This window comes from Hordeum vulgare, chromosome 1H (assembly GCF_904849725.1).
Source record: "Hordeum vulgare subsp. vulgare chromosome 1H, MorexV3_pseudomolecules_assembly, whole genome shotgun sequence".
In the NCBI taxonomy this organism is placed as follows: domain Eukaryota; kingdom Viridiplantae; phylum Streptophyta; class Magnoliopsida; order Poales; family Poaceae; genus Hordeum; species Hordeum vulgare.
The window spans coordinates 306,534,289-306,561,809 of NC_058518.1; the positions used below are offsets into that span (position 1 = coordinate 306,534,289).

General features: G+C 47.5%; 1 protein-coding gene across 1 annotated transcript; it reads right to left on the bottom strand.

Moving 5' to 3' along the window:
- Window positions 1-7,600: 7,600 nt before the first annotated feature.
- LOC123410036 (putative ripening-related protein 6) lies at window positions 7,601-8,586 on the bottom strand. Its single transcript, XM_045102921.1, has one exon. It carries the CDS (start codon window positions 8,423-8,425, stop codon window positions 7,907-7,909), a length of 519 nt encoding a protein of 172 aa, XP_044958856.1. The 5' UTR covers window positions 8,426-8,586; the 3' UTR covers window positions 7,601-7,906.
- Window positions 8,587-27,521: the final 18,935 nt, after the last annotated feature.

Here is a 27,521-nt window from a genome sequence, read left to right on the forward strand (position 1 = left end):
TGAAACTATGGTTAGTATCGGGGGGGGGGGTACTAGCCATGAAAAAGTGAGAATACAGTAGCCCAACACCAATATAGATAGAATTCAAGGTTGCTACAGTACCAAAAGAAGTGGTAGTTTGTTTTCTTGTGCTAATGTTATCACGAGTTTCTGTTTAACTTTTGTGTTGTGAAGTTTTCAAGTTTTGGGTGATGTTCTCATGGACAAAGAGATAAGGAGTGGAAAGATCTCAAGCTTGGGGATGCCCAAGGCATCCCAAGCCAAATTCAAGGACACCAAAAAGCCTAATCTTGGTGATGCCCCGGGAAGGCATCCCCTCTTTCGTCTTCAATCCATCGGTAACATTACTTGGAGCTATATTTTTATTCACCACATGATATGTGTTTTGCTTGGAGCGTCTTGTATCTTAGGATTCTTTTCTTGTTGTTGTGTCACAATCATCCTTGCTGCACACCTTTTTGAGAGAGAGAGACATGCACTCATCATGATTTTTGCTAGAATGCTCATAGTGCTTCACTTATATCTTTTGAGCTAGATACTTTTGCTCTTTGTGCTTCACTTATATCTTTTAGAGCACGGCGGTGCGTGATTTGGTAGTTGGCTTATGCTATGAAAGTAGTCCCAAATGTGATAGGTACCCAAAGAGTATGCAAAAACCTCCATCTTCATGTGCATTGAGTAGAAAGAGAAGTTTTGATTCGTCTCAATTAGTTTTGAGACGTGGATTTGGTAATATTAAGAGCTATGTTAGTAGGGTGTTGTGAATCTAGAAATACTTGTGTTGAAGTTAGTGATTCCCGTAGCATGCACGTATGGTGAACCGCTATGTTAGGAAGTCGGAGCATAATTGATATGTTGATTGTCATCCTTTGTGTTGAGGTCGGGATCGCGCGATGGTTAACACCTACCAACCCTTCCCCTAGGAGTATGCATTTAGCACTTTGTTTCGATTACTAATAAAAACTTCCGCAACAAGTATGTGAGTTCTTCATGACTAATGTGAGTCCATGGTATAGATGCGCTTTCACTTTCCACCATTAATAGCCTCTCTAGTGCCGCGCAATTCTTGCCGGTGCACAAACCCACCATATGCCTTCCTCAAAACAGCCACCATACCTACCTACTATGGCATTTTCATAGCCATTCCGAGATATATTGCCATGCAACTCCCACCGTTCCGTCTCATGACTTGTGTCGTCACTCTCATATTGCCATTGCATGATGTAAGATAGCTAGCGAGATGTTTCAACGTCATACGCCATGCTAGATCGTTGCACATCTCGGTACACTGCCGGAGGCATTTCCTATAGAGTCATCATCATTTTGAGGTGTGAGTAAATAAAAGTGTGATGATCATCATTATTAGAGCATTTTCCCATGTGAGGAAAAAAAAAGAGGCCGAAGATCCCAATTGAAAAAAAGAGAGAAAAAAGAGGCCTAAGAGCCCAATTGAAAAAAAGAGAGAGAAAAGGAGAGAAGGGACAATGCTACTATCTTTTTCGACACTTGTGCTCCATAATAGCACCATGTTCTTCATGATTGAGAGCTTCTTGCTTTATCACTACCATATGTTAGTGGGAATCTTCATTATATAACTTGGCTTGTATATTCCAATGATGGGCTTCCTCAAAATTGCCCTAGGTCTTCGTGAGCAAGCAAGTTGGATGCACACCCACTAGTTCTCCTTTTGATCTTTCACATACTTATAGCTCTAGTGCATCTCTTGTATGGCAATCCCTACTCATTCACATTGATATCTATTAATGGGCATCTCCATAGCCTTTTGATACGCCGAGTCAATGTGACCATCTCCTCCTTTTTGTCTCACAACCACCACCACACTCTATTCCACTTATAGTGCTATATCCATGGCTCGCGCTCATGTATTGCGTGATAGTTATAAAAAGTTTGAGAAAGTAAGAGTGCGAAAACAATTACTTGGCCAATACCGGGGTTGTGCATGATTTAAATTAGTTGTGTGAGGATGATGGAGCATAGCCAGACTATATGATTTTGTAGGGATAACTTTCCTTGGCCTTGTTATTTTGAAAGTTCATGATTACTTTGCTAGTTTGCTTGAAGTATTATTGTTTTCATGTCAATAGCAAACTATTGTTTTGAATCTTACGGATCTGAACATTCATGTGACGTGAAGGAAGTTGCAAAGGACAACTATGCTAGGTAGCATTCCACATCAAAAATTCATTCTTTATCACTTCCCTACTCGAGGACGAGCAGGAGTTAAGCTTGGGGATGCTTGATACGTCTCCAACGTATCTATAATATTTTATGGTTTCATGCTATTATCTTGTCAGACTTCGGATGTTTTGCATGCCTTTTATATATTTTTTGGGACTAACTTATTAACTCAGTGCCAAGTACCAGTTCCTGTTTTTTCCATGTTTTTGACCCCTTTCAGAGGAGATTTTGAAACGGAGTCCAAACGGAATAAAATCCCCGAAAAGAATTTTTCCGTAACAGAAGAAGATCAGGAGACTTGAGAGCCAAGGCAGGGGGCCTAGGGGCCCCACAAGCCCTCACCCCGCGGCCTGGGGGAGGCCGCGGCCCATAGGCTTGTGGCCCCCTGGACGCCCTTTGCCCTAGGGGTTGCGCCTATATATTCCCTAAAAATCCCAAAAACATCAGGAGATCATCGAAAGTACTTTTCCACCGCCGCAAGCTTCTGTCTCCGCAACATCCCATTTGGGGCACGTTCTGGTGCCCTGCCAGAGGGGGGATTCGGACACGGAGGGCTTCATCAACACCATGACCTCTCCGATGATGCGTGAGTAGTTCACCATAGACCTACGGGTCCATAGCTAGTAACTAGATGGCTTCTTCTCTCTCTTGGATCTTCAATACAAAGTTCTTCATGATCTTCATGGAGATCTATCCGATGTAATCTTATTTTGCGGTGTGTTTGTCAAGATCCGATGAATTGTGGATTTATGATCAGATTATCTATGAATCTTATTTGAGTTTTTTCTGATCTCTCTTATGCATGATTTCATATCCTTGTAATTCTCTTCGAGTTGTGGGTTTTCTCTGGCCAACTAGATCTATGATTCTTGCAATGGGCGAAGTGCTTGGTTTAGGGTTCATACCGTGTGGTGACCTCACCCAGTGACAGAAGGGGTAGCAAGGCACTCATCGTGTTGTTGCCATCAAGGGTAAAAAGATGGGGTTTTCATCATTGGTTTGAGATTATTCCTCTACATCATGTCATCTTGCTTAAGGCGTTACTCTGTTCGTCATGTACTCAATACACTATATGCATGCTGGATAGCGGTCGATGTGTGGAGTAATAGTAGTAGATGCAGAAAGTATCGGTCTACTTGTCTCGGACGTGATGCCTATATGTATGATCATTGCCTTAGATATCATCATGACTTTGCGCGGTTCTATCAATTTCTCGACAGTAATTTGTTCACCCACCGTGATATTTGCTATTTTGAGAGAAGCCTCTAGTGAACACTATGGCCTCCAGGGTCTACTCCACACCATATTTTCAGCCTTATACTTTTTTACTTCATTGCACTTTCCGCCTTCAGATCTCACTTTGCAAACAATCTTGAAGGGATTGACAACCCCTTTGAAGCGTTGGGTGCAAGCTTGTTTGTGTTTGCGCAGGTACTCTGGACTTGACGAGACCCTCCTTCTGGATCGATACCTTGGTTCTCAAACTGAGGGAAATACTTACTGCTCCTGTGTTGCATCACCCATTCCTCTTCAAGGGAAAAACCAACGCAAGCCCAGTCTCCGTCAACGTGTCAATTTCTGGTGCTGTTGTGTGTTGCCGTAGCAAGAGACAAGATATTTCTTGTTTTTTATAGCAGGGTTGCTTGAGAGAGATCATCTTCATCCTACACCTCCCACGGGTTGATAAACCTTTGGTCATCCACTTGAGGGAAATTTTCTACTGTCCTACAAAACTCTGCGCTTGGAGGCTCAACAATGTCTATAAGAATAAAGTTGTGTAGTAGATATCAACAGTGTGTGTTTCAAAAGTTGACATGTATTTGCAAACAAATACAACTATATAGGGGTACCGGGTTGGGAACAAGTTGCGTGCTGAGTGTGTGCATGCAACTATGCCGAGCATCATTTGCATGTTTTTCTTGGACATGCAACTGGATCAGATGGGTTTACATGTTGGCCTTGCACAAGGAACCAGTTAGGTGTCGGTGTAACTTGCGAGTTGTAAAACAAAGCACATGCCTAGTTGCAAATCAAAGGGTGGCTTGTAACAACAAGAACTACCTGAGTTATGAGTTGAGGATGGACTTACAATTGGGACAAGTACAAACTATGAGACCAATTACGAGTCAAAGGTTGACTTGCAACTGGAAATAAACTACTGTACTATTTGCGAGTCAAAGATGAACTTGCAACTGGGTTGAAAGACAAAAACACATGCCCAATTGTGTATCGTGGGTGGGCTTGCAACTGGAATAAAACAAACAATAGTTCTAGTTGTGAGTCGAGGATGGACTTTTAAGTAAGACAACTATATAAAACTATGGTACGAGTTGCAATTGAGCCTGGACTTGCAACTGAGATGAAAACTAGAACACATTCGGTTGCAAGTGAAGGGTGGACTTGCAACTTGGACAATAACAAACTGTGATCCCAACTGCGAGTCGAGGATGGACTTGCAATTAAGAAAACTATGAAATAATGAGCCTAGTTGATAGTCAAAAATCGACTTGCAACTAGGATGTAATAAACTATGTTCTTAGTTGCGAGTAAAAGGATGGACTTGCAACTGGGATGAAAAACAAAATACATGCCTAGTTGTGATTCAAAGGTGGGCTTCCAACTAGGAGAACTATGAGCCCAGTTGTGAGTCAAAGATGGACTTGCAACTAGGACAACAACAAACTATGATCCCAGTTGCAAGTCGATGATGGACTTGCAATTAAGACACCTATGAAACAATGAGCCCAGTTGCTAGTCAAGGGTCGACTTGCAACTAGGATGAAACAAACTATGATCCTAGTTGCGAGTCAAGGGTCGACTTGCAAGTGCGATGAAACAAATTAGGATTCTAGTTGTGATTCAATGGTGGAAAAAACATGCCTAGTTGCGAGTCGAGGGTAGGCCTGCAACTGGGAGAACTATGAGTTCACTTGCGAGTCAAAATTGGACTTGCAACTAGGCCAACTACAAAACTACGAACTCATATGTGAGTCAAGCGTCGACTTGCAATCAGGGTGAAACAAATTACAGTCTTAGTTGCGACTTACGTGCCAATGGTGGACTTGCAGTTGGTATGAAAGACAAAACACAAGCTCAAGTGCAAGTCAAGGGTGGGCCTCCAACTGGGATAAAACAAACTATGGGCCTAGTTGCGAGTCAAGGGTAGAACTGTAACTCACACAACTATATAAAACTATTATGCGAATTGCAAGTCGATGGTGGACTTGCAACGAGGGCAACTACAGAATATAAGCACAATTCCAGTCATTGGTGCACTTGCAATTGGGACGAAAAACGAACCACATACCCAGTTGTGAGTCGATGGTGATCTTGCAATTGGGATTAAAAAAACCATGAGCTCAGTTTTGAGTCAAAAATGATGAATCAAGGCCTTGTCATTTTCCTACCTCTCTTGAAGTCCTAACTCGTTGTCCTTCCCAACAAGAATGTAAAATAAAACCAAATGAAACAAAATTGATTAAACAAAAAATGAAAGTGAGTGGGAAACTAATTAATTGGAGATAATAAAAAAGTCGAGACGAAGAGAGAATGGTTAATGATTAAACCTCACAAATAACATGTATGTCACTATTCTCTCCCTCTCATTTCTTCCCACCAAATTCCATGAAAAAACACAAAATGAAAATCACAGTTCACACAATATATAGAATGCAACCCACGCAGAGGTAAACACATCGCACACATAGACCAGACAGAAAGGGACAACAACCCACACACTACAGATGGGGCGGGGCCATGCGATGCCAAACCTGGCACACCGCTAAAAGACACAAAAACTTGCCGAAAAACACAAATCTTGACGTTTGAATTGTACGGTTAGGAAATTAGTTGAGACTTAACTATTTTACATCTAATGAGAATTAGGAAACCCAATATTCAAAATTCACTCTGATCTATATGCCTTAATTTTGTTTTAGAAAAAATAATAAGAGAAAAAGCAACCAGAAAAAACAAAAAGGAAAAAAAGCACATCGAGAAATGAGTTAGAGTAAGTTGCATATTGAAGGATGGACTTATAACTTATGAGGGAAAGTGAGCTCAATTTATGTATATATGGATTTACAATTGGGACATCCAATTTGAACTAATAAAAAGCAAATTAAATTTCATAAAATTAAAAGAAATAATAAATAATTAAAAGAAAAATCATGCTTGACTCCTTCAATTTTTTCTGCACCCACATGTAAAACAAAACAGAAAGACCTATACCCAGACAAAAACATACAAACAAGTAACGAGACAGCAACGAACATGATAAAAAGATCCATATAACCACACTCGTACAATCACATAGACAGGGAGAAAAGACAAATCACTTCAAAAAAAAAAACAACCCAACAAAGATTCACCAACATGACCCGAGGCACGGCAACAACACAAACAAAAACACTTTTGCATGAATTTTACAACCTTTAATTATGTGAGGGAGCATTTAAACGTGATATCGATAAAATATCTAGAAGACAATTAGTGAATCCATAGAGAAAGGACACAAACACCGTATTGTGTATACACAAAGCATATGCGTACTCCCTTCATTTCTAAATATAATATTTTTTAAAAAATTTCACTAAAGAACTACATACAAAACAAAATAAGTGAATCTATATTATAAAATATGTTTATATATATCTATATGTAGCTCATTGTAAGATCTCTAAAAGATTTCATATTTAGGTACGGATGGAGTAGTTGCCAAAGAAAAGGAGTCGAACACACTTACAAGTGCTGCAGGGGACAAACAATAGAAGAGAAAATGCATGGACCGTAATTACACACACACACTAGTCAACAACGTTTCACGACCCACACTAAAATTACATGAATCTTGAAACTATGGGCCAGTTTGGAACTGCTCTATTTCAAAAAATTCAGTTCCGTTCTAAAAAAACATAAGACAAACGAGATAGTTTCACGATATATAACTTCACAAAAAAACTAGAATCTAAAGTCCAACTTTCTGTTTTTTATAAAGCTCTCTAGGAGGTGTTTCATAAAATTGTAGAAGCTGGAGTTGAGGCGAAATTACCCACTACTGTCACCCGTGAGTGGATACCCCTTCGTTTCTCTCATCTCATCCAATTAAATACTCCCTCCGTAAAGAAATATAAGAGTGTTTAGATCACTATTTCAGTGATATAAATGCTCTTATATTTCTTTACGGAGGGAGTAGATTCTTTCCACTAAATTTTCTATTCGTGAAGCTGGAGCTGGATAAAAGCCAAATGTTTTTTTAAAAGAGCTACAACTTTCGTATAAAACTGCTCTAAAGTGGATTTGATGGAGCGGAGCTGCTTTTGACGAAACAGAGCGGTCGCACGGTTTAAAAGTTCACATCTGATTTAGCAAATATGCATATATAATTATATATATCACACAACAGAAAACAGCAATAGTAAACTGAGACACACACCGATCGACACGTACACACGCGTGGCTCTTAGTACAAGATAAACCCGCACTACCATCCGCAGACAGGTAGTTTTATTCTGCAACGACGTTACTCGACAAGCTACCTGCCCATCGAGATCGACAACGACACACTCGCACTCCAAACGTATACAGAGTTACACACGTACGTACCCAAGGCCAGGAAACAGCTAGAGAACTTTTCCTTCCACGCACATCGTACGTGACTCGCTTCGAGCAATCTGGAATCCATGCATGGCCGGCCGGGAATATGGCCTCAGGCGTCGGCCCATGTGACGGGCACCTCGCCGATGTTGCTGTCGAGCCCGAGGGCCTTCCACACGGCTTCGGAGGTGTCGACGATGTTGGTCTTGCAGCCGTGATTGGAGTCGCACTCGTCCACCACCTTAGCCTCCACGGTGCGCCCGTTGTGCTTGCTGGTGATCCGGATCATCTTGCCGCACCGGCGTCCGCCCTCGTACCAGCGCGTCGACAGCGCCACGATCATGTCCTTGTCGCTGTGGTACTTGCCGTCGCACTCCGACGGCGCCCCGCCGTCCTCGCCTTTCTGGAACCCGTTCACAGTCATCACGCCTGGGGTGCCGCCACCGCCGCCGCTGCCGCCCGGCGAGGGGCAGTGCGGTTTCTTGTGCTTATGCAGGATGCCCGAGACGTAGTCGTCGGGGCCGACGCACGGGTCCGGCTTGGCGTGGTGCCGGGCCACAGCGCACGTCGACACCTGCAGCAGGATCACAAGCATGGCCACGCCCACGACTACAAGCTTGGCGTTTGCCATTGCTAGACCTCCTGCCGGCTCAAGTATTTGCTAGCCTAGCTTTGCACCTGAATTGCCGTGCGTGCTCGGTACTGATCAAGCTGCTCCGAGGAGTTTATATAGGCGCAGGTACGATCGAGAATTAGCTGCAGGCCAAGCACGGGATGAGCCGTACTTAGTCACACGTGTGCATGGCGGCATTTGAATGGCTCCTAACCATCCGGGCAAGAGCCTCCTTTTTTTAGATGAGTACAAGGAATTTTACTGAGTAGGATACTCTCTCGGTGTACTCGATACGGACAGGAAATGGCTGCGTTAAGAGACAACTGAATTGTAGAGAAAAGTTCGTTTGGATTACATGGTGTCGCCAATGTTACAGCGGGAATAACCGAGGACAGAAAAGAGCAGGTCGCTCTTGGCAGAGAGATCGTACCAAATTTTACTTCTCCACACAAAGGAAATTCCAAGACCCAAGCGGGTTAATCGTGATGTACTACGATATGACTGGATAAGAGTAAGTGCATCGTATCTCGTAGGTAAGTCCAATGCGTAACTGTTGTTTCATAATCACGTAAGCCGTCTAGGCAAGTACTTTTAATAGAACGCTGGAGCTTGCAATTCATATTTTTATTAAAGACTTTTTTTTTTCTGAAATACTCACGAGTGTGTATCACATATTAAGGAAGCAAACGTAAAAAAGAAGGGAATCGTTTTCAACCCGCGCGCAGGCCGAACCGACGCGCCGGTCGCCCCCTGGCGCGTGCGGGCCCTTAGAACATTTTTTTCATCCGCGCGCTTCTCCTGTCAATGGATGCAACATTTTTCGTCTAAATATGTTGCCTGCGTCATTTTTGCTGTAAGCGTTTTTTTACTATATTTTTGTCTCAGTAAAAAAGCTGCATATACGTTTGGTTGCAACTCTAGTTCGTCGGATTTTTTGTTACAATCGATGTTTTTTACTTTTTGCTACAACCACGTTAATTTTTGCTACAACCGTCATCATGTTTTGCTGCAACCGTTCACTAAAAAGTTGCATACACGTCACGTAAATTTTTGTTACAACCGACGTTTGACTTTTGCTACCACGTACCATCAGCTTCGTTTTTTTGTTACGATCACGTACATATTTTTTTGGCTGCAATTTTTTTTTTGTTGCTACCGTTGAAAAAATTGTTGCATGGCATCGAAATTTTGCTGCATAGGGAGGAAAATGTTGCATGCGAATCCAACGGTGCGGACAACGCGGGGTTGGTGGATCCTGAGGCCCGCGCGCGGCCGGCCGAAAATCTGGGCCGGCGCACCGGCGCAGATCACCCCCCAAAAAAGAACCCGTTCACATATTGACAAGGTGCATGTACAACGGTTCACAACGCACTTCATCCACTATCCTATTTGACTACTCGCCATTCGTCCACCTTTACTAGTAGAAAAAAGGTTCGAAAGACCATTAGTGAGGTTCAAACGAAAACCGGGACCAATGTCACGCATTGGTCCCGGTTCGGTTTGCCGGGGCATTGGTTCCGGTTCGGTTCACCTCATTAGTCTTGGTTCGGGGCAAAAACCGAAACTAAAGATCCAGCGACTGTCACGTGGCGTGTCACGGAGCATTAGTCCCGATTTGTGGCAAGAACCGGGACTAAAAGGTAGGCTATTAGTCCCGGTTTTAGACAAAAACCGGGATTAAAGTGTTGCCTATATAAACCCTCGCCCCTGCCTACCCTCTCCTTTGTTTTTTGGCCGTTGAAGTGTGACCATGCCATGCTCTTGCCACTCTAGTTCATGCACATGACGTGTTTGATGAAATGCCCGAGCCACACTGCTTAAGCTTTCTCCTCTCCAAGCTCGACCTCCAAGCTCAATTTTCCTCAATAATTGTCTAGGTTTGGCCGTGCACCAACTGCACAAGTGTTTTAAAAGTTAGCTACTTCATCCTTTCATCTGTCACTCCTAGTTTATCTCATTTCAAATGCTCAAATTAACTTCTTAGAGTCTGCACATGTGTCCGTCCCGTGCCCGTCCTCACCGTTGTCGATTGCCCCGCGCCGATCTCGTCGTGAGCACCACCGTGGTGAGCCTCTTGTTATTATCTTCTTCTTAAAAGAAAAAATGTCTTACTTGTATGATTTAGATACATACTTGTATAAATTACTTACTTTCATTATTTTTTGTTATTATATAGTGCGATGATTTTGGTATCCGCCTCCGTCGGCCCTCGTCCTGTCTATGATTCGGATGTGGTATATATTATCTTTTATAACTATTTGTTTTATTTAGTGTTTATGACAATTATGGCGACCAATGTGACATATATTTTTAATATATGAGGTATGTGAACCGGAAATTCCAACCCAGATAGAAATTCTTGTCGAGAAGTTAAATTTGGTTGAAAAAGAAAACAAATACTTGAAGGAAAAATTGAAAATAATTGAGGATAAGAATATGGAATTGGAGTTGCATGTCGACGATGTCATCGATAATCGCAAGATGAAGATCGATGCGATGCGGTTGAAGATGGATGCAATGCGCTAGAATATGGATGAAATGCGCTTGAAGATTAGGAATATTAGAAAATATGCCATTGCTAAAGAGGCTTGGTATCATTATGTTGTTGGGTCAATTGTTACCTTAGTTGCGATTTTGATCGCATTTGTTGTTGCATTTAAATGTTTTACATAGTTGTATATTGTTTTATGAGAGAATTTTATGTATTTATTTTTTGTAATAATAACATTTGATCACTATTGTGCTTTGGTTTTAATGTGATGATGAACTTGTATTAATTTGGTCATATGTTCTGCAATGGTTTTTTGATATACTTAATTTGAGAATAGAGATGAACCGCCATTGAATGTACGGTGACCGACGCACTTCGGAGTACATTACGAACTGGGACTAATGCCCGAGTCACACTTAAGTTCACACAAAATGGTATCCTCGACCGAGGTTAGTGTCGTGGGTATAAGTCTGACAGTAGAAGTGTAGGGTACGAAAGGATGGGCAGAGCCTTAGCTACGGCAAGGATGTATGAGTTCAGGCCCCTCTACGGTGGAGGTAAAAGCCCTACGTCTCAGTGCTCTTGGGAGCTTAGTGTCGAGTGGATTATAGGATTACAGCAAGTGCCAACCCCTGCACCAGTGGGGAAGAGCCGCTTATATAGAGTGCGCTGCCCTTCATAATGGCCCCGGTGGACAGGGGTGGAATAGTGGCGAATAAATGCCTACGTTACAGGTAACGTAAGCCTTAAATGCTAATAATGGTGTATGAAAATGTATGACTGTTGCCCTCCTGGGAGGTTACGATGTACAGAGTGGATTCCAGTCGGTACGTTAAATATGCTCCGAGTGCTCGTCGCCGACTGGATGATGGAGGCGTCCTTAGTTCAGTCGGAACTGTCGAAGGGCCTTGTCCTCTATGAAGGGTAGTCCTTGGGTAGGACCTATAGGGCAGGCCTATGACCCTACCCTGGGACTATAACCCCATCATTAGTCCCCGAATGGACCGGGGTTGGAACGATGAAGTGATGTCTGGAGTATGGAACCGACTGGTATGGAGGTGACTTTAGCGTTGTTTGCCTCGATCCATTTTATCCTTTCAACCAGTGATCCGAGCGAATATATCAGTGAAACGAACCGTTAGGGACCGAGTGCTTTCGCGGAATCTTTCGACGTGACTGGTCAAACTGACAGCGCCGAATTTTCCGGGATCCTCAAATTTCGGTTGCCGCATGCTCAGCGGGGATGACGACATCGCCATCGAGTAGGTTTTGCCTCCTTGATTACCGTGCCTTTATCTTCTCCACTAACCTCGCAGCGGCCAGTTGGGGGGGATAAGATCTCGGGTCCACCTGTTAGTGACCCAGTCAGAAACTTATTTAAGCCTCCCCGGCGGGATTTCCTGTTGCGCTGCTCAACCTCCTCTCATTAATCCCGCTCCTCCCGCAGCTCTGTGCACGCCTCAAGCCTTCTCCTTCCCCTCCTCCTCTGCGGATCCGTCGCCTTCGCCATGACGAAGGGGCAGACCAGCAAACTCAAGTCGCAGAAGAAGAAGAAGAAGAAGGGGGCGGCCCCTACTCAGCGGCGGCAGCGGGCGCTGCCGGCGGGTTGGATCCAGGGGGATTTCCTCCCCTCCTCGGTGACAGAGGACTACTTGCTAGAGCTGGTGGAGCATGGCATGATCGTCAACAAGTCCTGGAGGTTGCCGGAAGGCGAGACGGAGCCGGCGCCGAAGGAGGGGGAGCGCGTTCTGCTGCTCAGCCACGTGTTCAGAGGCTTCTCCTTGCCTCCCCATCCTTTCTTCCGAGGTATCATGACTTACTTCGGGGCGCAGCTCCATCATTTTCCTCCGAACGCAATAGCCCACCTTGCTGCATTCGTCACCCTCTGCGAGTGCTTCATTGGATGTCCCCCCCATTGGGGGCTCTTTAAGTATGTATTCTCCGCTAGATCCCAAACCGTCAAAAAGCTTAGCCAGTCGGACGATAAGACCCATATCCTCCAGCTCTGCGGGGGTTTAGGCTTCCAGAAGAAAACAAAGATTAGCTATCCCTCTCTCCAGCTATCCGAGTCAGTCAGGAACTGGCAATCGTCCTGGTTCTATTGCCAGGACATTGCTTGTCCAAATGCTTCGAGCGGGTTGCCACCTTTTAGCTTAGACCGTCCGGGACCTCCAAGGAATCTTGCGCTCTCTAAGGGGGAAAGGATCCAGATCCAGCCTTTGGTCGACGCGCTGGTAGCCATCGTCCGCAAGGGAGTCACCGGCACGGACCTGCTGGAGACTTTTCTGGGTCGGCGCATCCAGCCGCTGCAGGCCCGACACCACGCCATGTGGCACTACGCGGGGCCTTCGGATTCCACTCGGTCTCATCCAGAGTGCGTGAGCGGGGAGACTGTGAGTGCGTGGGTTCGCGGCATCACACGCGCGTGTGATAACCCCGTGGGAGCCCGGCGGGTGAAGCCCTTCCGCGTCGACAATCCTCCTCCGAATGAGGTGAGTACATCTTGTCGAGTGCTTTTAATCTTCTTAGATTTATTGCTTTTCTTGTCCCGCCGAGTGATGTTGCCGACTGTGTTCTGTGCAGGAGTGGACCAACTGGTATTCTGCCGTCTCAAACGGGAATCCAGCCAAGGAAGAGGAGGGCAGCCAAGAGGGCAGCATGGATAGCGCCGAGTACGTCTCCGACAGTGGGGGGACGGAGGAGGAGACGGAAGAGGAGGAGGAGGATAGGGAGTAGAGCTCGCCACCCTCACCACCAGAGCACCGAACCAAGTGCCGTCATGACCCTGCTGCTCCGCCGGCTCCTCCAGCAGCTCCGAGTGCTCCGCCAGCTCCTCCCGTGGCTCCGAGTGCTCGGAGCGTGAAGAGGACCAGGGACGCTGCTGCGGAGCCCGTGAACCAGCCATCCAAGGTGGCCAAACCTAGTGGGCCTAAGCCTCGGAAATCTTTGCCTCGGATGAGGATCGCTGTTCCGGTCACCTCAGCATAAGTGCCTTGTTCTTCCATCTTCCTTCAGTATCCGATTGAACTCCTCTTTTTGGGGACTCATGCTTATCCGTCGAGTGGATTTCACTCAACAGAGCTGCTACCTGTGCCACCTCTCTGCCGCGCCAGGACGATGATCCCATGGACACGGATAATGCCGCCACGTCCCAGCAAGGTATGTTGTCACGACTCCGAGAGCTGTATTATTGTTTCGCGAGTGCTGTCTTTGATCCTGACCTTTTCTGTAATTTCATTTTGTTCAGTCGGGCTTCCTTCGGAGTCGATCCATCTGGAGGACGACAACCAAAGGGGGTCGGAGCCAGCTTTGGCGCCTGTCCCTGGGGTTATCCCATCTACTGCCGCTCCCACCATGAACGTGCCGCCGACTGAGACGGTGCCACCAACTGAGATGGTGCCCCTCATGGCGGAACCGACTGGAGCGGAGCTCGAGATGCCCAGGGAGTCTTCTGCCGCGTCGGGTCCGTCAGCTGTTCAATATGACGCCCGACGCCTCCCGGAAGACCAGGTGGGGGCCGCCAAGGACGCCATGGTGCAGGTGGAGGTGATGGTGGGTGACGCCAAGGGAGCTTATGACTCCATCGCGTCTCTGTATAAGAAGATCTTGGAACTTCGGGATGACATCCGAGTAAGTGCGCTAGTAAGTGTTTACATTCCTCTTAGTACCCACTGAGGGTTTCAGCGATATACTCGGATATAGTAGGATGATTTTGCAGTGGGTTCACTCCGAGTGAACCTAGTGGGTGTAGTCCCCGAGACTTCTGCCGAGTGCTTGCATCGGCAGTTGTCTTTATATGTATTTTCCGTAATATGAACATATCAGAGCTGATCTGCCCGAATGGTACCAGTGGTGGAACTCCGAGTGCACCCACTGGGTGTAGTCCCCGAGAGTAGGGTTACTCGGGTCGAGTAATAGTAATCTCATAGTGTTGTTTGTTTGTCATGGAGCTCAATAGGGCCGACATGTTCGAGCTTCATGCCAGTGGGGTCACTCTCAGTGAACCCACTAGGTGTAGTCCCCGAGACCGCTGTCGATTGCTTGCATCGGCAGGGGTCTGAAGAACTTTGAGCTTTGATTGTTTTGTCATATCAGTCGAGGCTTTTTCCTTGTTGAATGTGTCTGATCCTCCCTTTGTGTCTATTTGGCAGAAGACTTGTGAAATGGGATCTGCGTACAATGCTCTGAAGGCTGAGAAGATTTAGCTTGCTGCGGACTTGGAGGTGGCTGTGAATGACCTGGCTGGTGTGAAGAAGGCTCTTGCTGACCGAGAGAAATCTTTGGAGGAATCCCTGGAGACCAACAAAGCACTGGTGGCCGAGGTAGACAAAATGAAGAAGGAGATATCCGACTGGATGGCTCAGCTGAAGGTGATGAACACTCGGTGCATGGCGCAGGAAAACTACGTCAGCGACTGGGCGAGGAAGATGGTCGCATTGCTTGGTGGTAAGTTGTTGCCGAGTGCTTCTTGACTTTGGAGTTCACTCCGCGCTTACTTTCTGCTTGTCTTTTCTTTGCAGACTTCTGTCGGGACGTTCAGGTTGAAGGAGCCGAAATTGAGCGGTCGCTTGTTCCGAATGTTCCACTCGGCAATGAAGCCAATCGGGACATGCTCCGAGCGCACTCTCGCCTTAACAGGGTGGGCCCTTTCATTGGCCGCCTGAGAAAAGTTGCCGGCCGGATCGACAAGGAGCTGTGGCCCGAAGACGACTCCCGGAACGAAATAGATGGGTTGATGACTCGGCTGGAGGACGCCCCAAGCAGAGTGCAGGCATGGAAGAAGTCTGCAGCTCGTTGTGGTGCGGACGTTGCTCTATCTCTGGTCCGAGTGCACTGCAAGGAAGCCTGCGAAGAAAAACTGAAGACGTTGCAGGTCGCCAACACCAAGAAGCTTCGATTTGAAGATTTTATGGAGACCTTCCTCGACACAGCCACTCGCATTGCAGACAGAATCGGCCTTGACACCTTTGTGGAGCCTGCGAGTCCCGGGGACGCTTGAAAAAACTTTGTGGTGAACGCACATTTACCTCGGTATGCCGAGTGGTATCTGTATTAAACTTTGGCCACTGTTGTTGGCCGTCACATTCATGGTTCGGTGTGGATAAACTTGATTCACACCGAGCCGACTGATCGTAGATCCAACTTTAAATTCGAATCGGATCTTTTGTTCTTCTTTCGCTGAGTTTTTTTGGACACGATTTTGGCTCGTGGTTTTTGTTTGGCATCTCTTGGTGAAGCCAATGGCAAACATGCGGAGCATGTATTTGTCAGTTGTCTTCACATCCACATGAGCCTCAATGAGGGTCTGCTAAGCCTCCGAGTGCGCACTCGGAGCGAGCTTTTACTTAGGCGACTCTGGGTCGCGGCTAAGTCTCCGAGTGTGACTGTTAGTGCGCACTCGGAGCGAGTTGTTACTTAGGCGACTCTGGGTCGCGGCTATGTCCCCGAGTGTGACTGTTAGTGCGCACTCGGAGCGAGTTGTTACTCATGTAGTTGTCAGTTGTCTTCACATCCACATGAGCCTCAATGAGGGTCTGCTAAGCATCCGAGTGTATCTCGAGTATACACTCGGAGGAAGCTTTTTTACTTAGGCGACTCTGAGTCGCAGCTAAGTCCCCGAGTGTGACTTTTCGTGCACACTCGGAGTGAGTTGTTACTCATGTACTTGTCAGTTGTCTTCACATCCACATGAGTCTCAATGAGGGTCTGCTAAGCCTCCGAGTGTATCTCGAGTATACACTCGGAGGAAGCTTTTTACTTAGGCGACTCTGGGTCGTAGCTAAGTCTCCGAGTGTGACTTTTAGTGCGCACTCGGAGCGGGGTTTTACTTAGGCGACTCTGGGTCGCAGCTAAGTCTCCGAATGTGACTTTTAGTGCACACTCGGAGCGAGTTTGTACTTAGGCGACTCTGGGTCGCAGCTAAGTCTGCGAGTGTGACTTTTAGTGCACACTCAGAGCGAGTTTGTACTTAGGCGACTCTGGGTTGCAGCTAAGTCTCCGAGTGTGACTTTTAGTGCACACTCGGAGCGAGTTTGTACTTAGGCGATTCTGGGTTGCAGCTAAGTCTCCGAGTGTGACTTTTAGTGCACACTCGGAGCGAGATTGTACTTAGGCGATTCTGGGTCGCAGCTAAGTCTCCGAGTGTGACTTTTAGTGCACACTTGGAGCGAGTTTGTACTTAGGCGACTCTGGGTCGCAGCTAAGTCTCCGAGTGTGACTTTTAGTGCACACTCGGAGCGAGTTTGTACTTAGGCGATTCTGGGTCGCAGCTAAGTCTCCGAGTGTGGCTTGTAGTGCACACTCGGAGCGAGTTTTTGCTTAGGCGACTCTGGGTCGCAGCTAAGTCCCCGAGTGTGACTTTTAGTGCACACTCGGAGCGAGTTTGTACTTAGGCGGCTCTGGGTCGCAGCTATGTCTCCGAGTGTGACTTTTAGTGCACACTCGGAGCGAGTTTGTACTTAGGCGATCCTGGGTCGCAGCTAAGTCTCCGAGTGTGGCTTGTAGTGCACACTCGGAGCGAGTTTTTTCTTAGGCGACTCTGGGTCGCAGCTAAGTCCCCGAGTGTGACTTTTAGTGCACACTCGGAGCGAGTTTGTACTTAGGCGACTCTGGGTCGCAGCTCTTCTTCTAGAAGATCCACTCCGTCTTGCCTGGCTTGCTCTGCTTCGGCTTCGGAGAAGAGTTCGACTCGTGGAGAGTTGTGAAGCAAGTCACTCGGAAGGACTGCCTCTGCTCCATAAACGAGGAAGAATGGGGATCGCCCTATAGATCTATTCGGAGTTGTGCGGAGGCCCCACAGCACCGAAGGCAGCTCGGTGATCCATGCGTCGGCGGCATGTCCAACTTCTCGCAGTAGTCGAGGCTTCAACCCTTGAAGAATAAGTCCATTCGCCCACTCTGCTTGCCCGTTTGTTTGGGGGTGCGCCACGGATGCAAAATCCACCCGGATACCTTGGCCTGTGCAAAAACCTTTGAACCTGTCCGAGTCAAAGTTTGTGCCATTGTCGGTGATTATGTTGTGCGGAACCCCGTATCTGGTGATGATGTCTCTGATAAATTTGATGGCCGTAAGGGCATCAAGCTTCTTGATGGGCTTGGCTTCAATCCACTTGGTAAACTTGTCGACTGCTACCAGCAGATGAGTGAATCCTCCTTGGCCCGTTCTGAATGGTCCGACTGTATCTAATGCCCACACGGAGAATGGCCAAACAAGAGGAATTGTCTTCAGTGCAGACGTTGGCTTGTGGGACTTGTTCGAATAGAACTGACAGCCCTCGCAACGATCGACCATATCTTTTTCCATTTCATTCGCCTGCAACCAGAAGAAACCAGCTCTGAATGCTTTGGCGACGATTGCCCTTGAGGAGGCATGATGACCGCAGGTTCCCGAGTGAATTTCTTCCAAGATTAACTGTCCCTCCTCAGGGGAGATACACCGCTGAAGGACGCCTGAAACACTTTCCCTGTACAACTGGCCATCAATGACGGTGAAGGACTTCGACCTGCGGACGATCTGCCTAGCTTGGACTTCGTCTTCTGGTAACTCTTGCCTCATGATGTATGCAATGAACGGCACAGTCCAGTCGGGAATGACAGCTAGAATCTCCATGATCAAATCAACCACAGCGGGGACCTCGACTTCAGTCGGATCTGTTGAGCTCTTCGGTTGTACTGGTTCCTCTGTAAAAGGATCTTCTTTCACCGAGGGGAGGTGTAGGTGCTCGAGGAAGACATCACTCGGGACCGGTATCCGAGTGGATCCAAGTTTCGCCAATTCATCTGCTGCTTGGTTTTTCAGTCGGGGAATATGGTGAAGTTCCAGACCTTCAAACTTCTTCTCGAGCTTCCTTACTGCGTTGCAGTATGCAGTCATGGTGGGGTTCCTTACGTCCCATTCCTTCATTACTTGATTAACCACCAGATCTGAGTCGCCATAGACCATCAGGCGACGGACACCGAGTGTGATGGCCATGCACAATCCGTAAAGGAGAGCTTCGTACTCTGCTTCGTTGTTGGAAGAATCAAAATGTATCTGCAACACATACTTGAGTTTATCACCTTTTGGAGATATGATCACTACGCCGGCGCCGGAGCCATTCAACATCTTGGACCCATCGAAGAACATGGTCCAATGAGCCGAGTAGATGTGAGTCAGTTGCTATTGTTCTACCCATTCTGCTATGAAGTCAGCCAGAGCTTGAGACTTTATAGCTTTCTTGGCTTCGAACTTGATGTCGCAGTATAGCATCTCCATTGCCCACTTTGCCACTCGGCCTGATGCGTCGCGATTGTGGAGAATTTCCGACAACGGAGTATCAAATATGATAGACACCGAGTGGTCTTGGAAATAATGAGCCACCTTCTTTGCAGTCATGTAGATCCCATAAATAAGCTTCCGATAATGGGGATACCTGTGCTTGGAAGGAGTCAGGACTTTGGAGACATAATATATTGGCCGCTGAACCTTGTACGCTTTGCCTTCTTCTTCGCGTTCGACTGTCAGAACGGTGCTGACGACTTGATTTGTAGCCACGATGTACAGAAGAAGGAGTTCTTTACTGAGTGGGGCAGTAAGAACTGGCTGGGTGGAAAGAAGGGCTTTGAGGTCGTCGAATGCAATTTGGGCTTCGTCTGTCCACTCGAAGGTATCTGATTTCTTCATGAGTCAGTACAGAGGTAACGCCTTCTCGCCGAGCCGAGCGATAAACCTGCTCAAAGCCGCTAGGCAACCTATGAGCCTTTGAACATCATGTATTCTTACCGGCTGCTCCATTCGGACAATGGTCCCGATCTTTTCGGGGTTGACATCGATCCCTCGTTCGGAAACGAAGAAACCGAGTAACTTTCCGCTGGGAACGCCGAATGAACACTTGGCTGGGTTGAACTTGATATCGTACCTACATAGGTTGGCGAATGTTTCTGCCAAGTCAGTCAGCAGGTCGGAACCTTTGCGTGACTTGACTACGATATCGTCCATATATGCCTCCACATTTCGACCGATCTGGTCAAGGAGGCATTTTTGGATCATGCGCATAAAAGTTGCTCCTGCATTCTTCAAACCGAATGGCATAGTGATGTAACAGAAACACCCGAATGGGGTGATGAAGGCCGTTTTTAATTCATCCGGACCATACAGACGGATCTGATGATAGCCCGAATAGGCATCAAGGAAGGATAGACGCTCGCAACCCGCAGTCGAATCAACAATTTGATTGATGCGGGGGAGCGGGAAGTGATCTTTCGGACAGACCTTATTGAGATGCTTGAAATCGATGCACATACGGAGGGACTTGTCCTTCTTGGGCACCATGACAACATTAGCGAGCCACTCGGAGTGGTGTACCTCGCGAATGAAGTTGGCTGCCAAAAGTTTAGCCACCTCCTCTCCGATTTCCTTCCTCTTGTGCGCGGCGGACCGACGCACGCGTTCTCGGACGGGCCGAGCAGCAGGATCTACATGCAGTCGGTGCTCAGCCAACTCCCTGGGTACACCTGGCATGTCAGCAGGCTTCCATGCAAAAATGTCCCAGTTCTCACAGAAGAATTGGATGAGCTCGGCTTCCTATTTTGGATCAAGGATGGTGGAGATGTTTGTCGGGGCAGCAGCATCGTCCGTCGGGTGGATGCTGACTTTCTTCGTGTCTCCCGCCGACTGGAATGCGGACTTAGAAGCTCGCTTCTTTGAGCGCATCAGGTCAGCGGGGTCGGCGGTCTTCTTGTACTCATCCAGTTCGAGAATAGCCATCTGCTGATCGGCAATCCTCGACCCCTGCTGCAGACACTCCTCGGCCCGCTGCCGATTGCGTGTGACCGTAATCACACCCTTGGGACCTGGCATCTTCATCTTCAAATAGACGTAACATGGACGAGCCATGAAACGCGCATATGCCGGACGGCCCAGAATCGCATGGTATGCACTCTGGAAGTCCACCACCTCGAATGTCAGCTTCTCCTTGCGGAAGTTCTTGTCAGAGCTATAGACGACATCCAACGCGATCTGGCCGAGTGATTTGGCCTTTCGTCCTGGGACGACTCCGTGGAACTGCATACTGCTCTCGCTAAGTTTGGACATCGAAATGCCCATTCCCTTGAGAGTGTTGGCGTACATGATGTTCAAGCCGCTGCCGCCGTCCATGAGGACTTTGCGTAGCCTGACTCCTTCCACCACCGGGTCGACGACCAGAGCTTGCCTCCCTGGGGTGGGTACGTGTGCTGGGTGGTCCGACTGATCAAAGGTGATCGCAGTCTGTGACCACTTGAGGAACGTGGGGGTGGATGGGGTTGCCATGTTCACCTCCCTGTTAACCAGCTTCAGTCAACTTTTGCTTTCCACATCAGCAAAAATCATCAACGTTGCATGGACTTGGGGGAACGGATCCTCCTTGTCCTCATCATCCTGCTCGGTGTCCTTTTCACTCGGTTGCCCTTCACCGAATCCTTGCATCAGGAGGCGACACTGCCGAGTGGTATGCTTCGGGAATATGGCGTTGCCTTCTTCGTCCATCTTTGTGTGGATTGGACACGGCTGATCGAGGATGGAATTTCCTGACTGCCACTTCTTGGGGGTGTACTGAGCTTTCCCCTTGCCTTTGAACTTGGCATTTGTAACACCTGCTGCCTTTGCCTGCGGAGTGGATTGAGCCTTCTGCTTCTGCTTCCGATTGCTGTTCCCATCTCCGTCGGCGACTGACTTATGCTTGCCGCTACGTATGCGGTCCTCCTCTTCGCCATTTGCATAGCGTGCGGCTATCTCCATCATCTTGCTCATGGAGATGTCGCCTGTCCGACCGAACTTTAGGTACAGATCTCTGTACCGCACGCCTGCCTTGAAGGCGCAGACTACTTGGTGTTCTGTGACGTTCTCCACCGTGTGGTAGAGGGTCGTCCAGCGCTTGATGAAATCACGCAGGGGCTCGTTCTGCTTCCGGACACAGTGCTGGAGCTCTACGAGACCAGCAGGGCGCTTGCACGTACCCTCGAAGGTCTTGATGAAGACTCGGGATAGATCTGCCCAGCTGTAGATGCTTGACGGAGCTAACTGGTTCAGCCAAGCTCGTGCCGAGCCGTAGAGCATCAGGGGGAGATGTTTCATGGCGACCTGATCATCTCCGCCACCGATAAGGACCGCCACTCTATAGTCGTCCAACCAAGTTTCTGGCTTGTACTCTCCTGTGAACTTGCTGATTCCCGTCGCCAATCGGAAGTTGGGAGGGATGTAAGCTGAGCGGATGGCCCGACTGAAGCACTCGGGACCAGAAACGACGGTCCTGCTTCCACTCGGACGGTCTCTATCGTGACCATCACGATGGGCTCGACTTCTGTCGACCTTCTTCTGGACGATGTACCCTCTTGCATCAGGCCTTGGATCATGCGCGTCACTGACTGAACGACGATCATCGTGATGCCGGGGCCCGTAAGGCCCACCCCGCGGAGGAGTACGCGAATGGAGACGATCTTCGGGATTCCTGGAACGGCTGCCCCCTCTACGTCGCTGATGAGAGTCGGGACTGAAAACCGACCGATGCGTGTTCACGTGAACAGAACTATTGTGGATCCTGTTTTGCGACTGGGAGACCACCGAATTTTGCTGCTGCGCCGTATACAACAGGGCACGGATCTGCTCGATCCCTCTACCAGCCTCTGAATCAGTCGGCTGGAGAGAATTGGCTATCCTGGCAGCCGCAACCAAGTTGAGGATGGGTGTGCGGAACACCTCGACGTTGCTCTAGCGAGAGCGTCGACTGGTAGAACGATGGTGTTGACGACGAGCGCCGGATGATTCTCCGACCTCATGCTCGTTCCGACCAGTCCGGAGGGGACTTTCATGGGAATCGGCCATGAGAACTTCGGCTGCAGGCCCGCGATCCAGGTACTCGGAAGGTAGCTCACTCGGAACTGAGTCCAAGCACTGGGATGGCGGCGGGACCACAACCGATTCGAGCACCGCCACTTGAGAGGACGCGCTCTGTCGTGCCCGGGCATGTCGCACCCAACGCTGGAGCCGCGGACGACGGGATCGCTTGTTGCGGCGCGCGACGGTGGCGAAGATGGACACCGGGGCTGATGGCTGGAGAAGAAGAACACCGTAGGAACTCGCACGGAAGTGCGTCGCCCAGCGACTAGGAAGCGCCTTGACGTCGAGGGGCGCATCCCGAAGCCATGCCGAATCGTCGGCGATGAAGGAGAGGGCACCGAAGAGGATCTGACGACCCATGCATAAATCTCCACCGGACGACATGACGAAAGTATGAAATGGCAAACTCGCCGGAAGTCGCTTAGACGCCTGCCCCATGGTGGGCGCTAACTGTCGTGGGTATAAGACTGACAGTAGAAGTGTAGGGTACGAAAGGATGGGCAGAGCCTTAGCTACGGCGAGGATGTATGAGTTCAGGCCCCTCTACGGTGGAGGTAAAAGCCCTACGTCTCAGTGCTCTTGGGAGCTTAGTGTTGAGTGGATTATAGGATTACAGCAAGTGCCAACCCCTGCACTAGTGGGGAAGGGCCGCTTATATAGAGTGCGCTGCCCTTCATAACGGCCCCGGTGGACAGGGGTGGAATAGTGGCGAATAAATGCCTACGTTACAGGTAACGTAAGCCTTAAATGCTAATAATGGTGTATGAAAACGTATGACCGTTGCCCTCCTGGGAGGTTACAATGTACAGAGTGCATTCCAGCGGTACGATAAATATGCTCCGAGTGCTCGTCGCCGACTGGATGATGGAGGCGTCCTTAGTTCAGTCGGAACTGTCTAAGGGCCTTGTCCTCTATGAAGGGTAGTCCTTGGGTAGGACCTATAGGGCAGGCCTATGACCCTACCCTGGGACTATAACCCCATCAGTTAGCAACCTTATCCTTTTCATGTGTAATTGAACACAAAAATATTGCATGTGTCAATGTACGGTGGTCATTTCACTATTCATGTATGATGCCAGATCGATGCACGGAAGTGATGGATGTACGACGAACGACGTGGTTCCGGATTTATAAAAGGCCTGCATAAATTTATCGATGTGGCTGAGGCAAACAAAGTGGATAATTTTATGCCTTGTCCATGTGTTGTGGGTCGAAACGTGAAGGAGTACTCTAGCTCGAAAAACATGTTGGGGAACGTTGTATGGGAAACAAAAAAAAATTCTACGCACACGAAGACCTAAACCACCACTATATATAGGAGGGAGGGGAGGGGCTAGCCTTGAGGCACAAGGCCTCAAGGTCCGCCGGTCACCAGGAGGAGGACTCATCCTCCAATTTGGTTTGGGAAGGAGGAGTCCTCCTCTTCCTTCCCACCTCCCTCTTTCCCTTTTCTTTTTCTTTTTCTTTTGGTATTTTCTTATGTGGCGCCATAGCCCTCTTTGGCTGACTCCACCGGCCCAATAAGGACTTGTGGCGCCACCCTAGGGCCTTGTGCTCACTCCCGGGTGGGTGGGCCCCTCCCGGTGAACACCCAGAACCCATTCGTCACTCCCGGTACACTTTCGAAATTGTCCGAAACTTTCCGGTGACCAAATGAAACCATCCTATATATCAATATTCGTTTCCGGACCATTCCAAAAACCCTCGTGACATCCGTGATCTCATCCGGGACACCGAACAACATTCGGTAACCACACATATAACTCAACTATACTAAAACATCATCGAACCTTAAGTGTGCAGACCCTGTGGGTTTGAGAACTATGTACACATGACCCGAGGCACTCCTCGGTCAATATCGAATAGCGGGACCTGGATGCCCATATTGGATCCTACATATTCTCCGAAGATCTTATCGGTTGAACCTCAGTGCCAAGGATTCATATAATCCCATATGTCATTCCCTTTGTCCTTTGGTATGGTACTCGCCCGAGATTTGATCGTCGGTATCCGCATGCCTATTTAAATCTCGTTACCGGCAAGTCTCTTTACTCGTTCCGTAATACAAAATCCCGTGACTTACACTTAGTCCCATTTCTTGCAAGGCTTGTGTGATGTTGTATTACCAAGTGGGCCCTGAGATACCTCTCCGTCACACGGAGTGACAAATCCTAGCCTTGATCCATACTAACCCAACGGACACCTTCGGAGATACCTGTAGAACACCTTTATAGTCACCCAATTACGTTGCGACGTTTCATGCACACAAGGTATTCCTCCGGTGCCAGTGAGTTATATGATCTCATGGTCATAGGAATAAATACTTGACACGCAGAAAACAATAGCAATAAAACGACACGATCAATATGCTACGTTCATAGTTTGGGTTTAGTCCATCACATGATTCTCCTAATGATGTGATCGAGTTATCAAGCAACAACACTTGCACATAGTCAGAAAACCTTGAGTATCCTTGATCAACTGGCTAGCCAACTAGAGGCTTGCTAGGGACATTGTTTTGTCTATGTATCCACACATGTATCTATGTTTTCATTCAATACAATTATAGCATGGATAATAAACAATTATCTTTTAACAGGAAATATAATAATAACTATTTATCATTGCTTCTAGGTCATATTTCCCACAGTCTCCCACTTGCACTAGAGTCAATAATCTAGTCCTCACGTCGCCATGTGATTTACATTGTAATAAATGTAACACCTATATAGTTCTAGTGTTGATCATGTTTTGCCCGTGGAAGAGGTTTAGTCAGCGGGTCTGCTACATTCAGATCCGTGTGCACTTTGCAAATATTCACGTCCTCTCCTTCGACGTAGTCGCGGATGAGGTTGAAGCATCGTTTGATGTGTCTGGTCTTCTTGTGAAACCTTGGTTCCTTTGCTAGAGCAATGGAACCAGTGTTGTCACATAACAGAGTAATTGGATTTTGTGCGCTTGGCACAACTCCAAGATCCGTCATGAACTGTTTCATTCAGACACCCTCCTTTGCTGCCTCCAAGGCAGCCATGTACTCCGCTTCACATGTAGAATCTTCTACGATGCTTTGCTTGGAACTGCACCAGCTTACCACACCCCAATTAAGAATAAATACGTATCCAGTCTACGACTTAGAGTCATCCGGATCAGTGTCAAAGCTTGCGTCGACGTAACCATTTACGACGAGCTCTTCGCACCTCCATAAATGAGAAACATTTCCTTAGTCCTTTTAAGGTACTTCAGAATATTCTTGACCGCCATCCAGTGATCCACTCCTGGATTACTCTGAAACATGCCTGCCATGCTTATGGCCAAGCTGACGTCCGGTCTAGTGCACAACATTGCATACATGATAGAACCTATGGCTGAAGCATAGGGGACGAAACTCATTTGTTCTCTATCTTCTGCAGTTGCTGGGCACTGAGTCTTACTCAATTTTATACCGTGTAACACTGGCAAGAACCCTTTATTGGACTAATCCATTTTGAACTTCTTCAAAACTTTATCAAGGTATGTGCTTTGTGAAAGTCCTATCAGGCGTCTCGATCTATCTCTATAGATCTTAATGCCTAGAATGTAAGCAGCTTCTCCTAGGTTCTTCGTAGAGAAACTTTTATTCAAGTAATCCTTTACGCTCTCCAAAAACTCCATGTTGTTTCCAATCAGCAATATTTCATCCACATATAATATTAGAAACGCCATAGAGCTCCCACTAACTTTCTTGTAAATACAAGATTCTCCAACCACTTGTATAAACCCGAATGATTTGATCACCTCATCAAAGCACTTATTCCAACTCCCAGATGCTTGCACCAGTCCACAAATCGATCAATCGAGCTTGCACACTTTGTTAGCATTCTTTGGATCGACAAAACCTTCGGGTTGCATCATATAAAACTCTTCCTTAAGAAAGCCATTAAGGAACGCCGTTTTGACATCCTTCTGCCAGATTTCATAATCGAAAAATTCAGCTATTGCTAACATGATTCGGACGGACTTAAGCATCGCTACTGGTGAGAACGTCTCATCGTAGTCAATTCCTTGAACTTGTGAAAAAAACCTTTGCCACAAGTCAAGCTTTATAAACGGTCACATTACCGTCTGCGTTCGTCTTCTTCTTAAAGATCCATTTGTTCTGAATAGCCTTGTGGCCTTCAGGTAGTACTTCCAAAGTCCACACTTTCTTTTCGTACATAGATCCCATCTCGTACTTCATCCAGCCATTTGTTGGAATACGGGCCCACCATTGCTTCATCATAATTCGCAAGTTCATTATTGTCTAACAACATAATTGATAAGACAGGATTACCGTGCCACTCAGGAGTAGTACGTGATCTTGTCGACCTACGAGGTCCGATAGGAACTTGATCTGAAGTTTCATGATGATCATCTGCAACTTTCTCCTCAACTGGCATTGCAACGACATTGGTTTCCCCTTGCCCTGCGCCACCATCTAAAGGGACTAAAGGTTCGGCAACCTCATCAAGTTCCATCTTGCTCCCACCCAATTCTTTCGAGAGAAACTCCTTCTCAAGAAGAGCTCCATTTTTAGCAACAAATACTTTGCCCTCGGATTTGAGATAGAAGGTGTACCCAACTATCTCCTTCGGGTAACCTATGAAGATGCACTTTTTCGCTTTGGGTTCCAACTTTTCAGGCTGAAGCTTTTTGACATAAGCATCACATCCCCAAACTTTAAGAAACGACAACTTCGGTCTTTTGCCATACCACAGTTCGTATGGTGTCATCTCAGCGGATTTTGATGGTGC

Coding starts and splice junctions, on each gene's coding strand:
- LOC123410036 (XM_045102921.1), bottom strand. CDS start 8,425: ATGGCAAACGCCAAGCTTGTAGTCGTGGGCGTGGCCATGCTTGTGATC.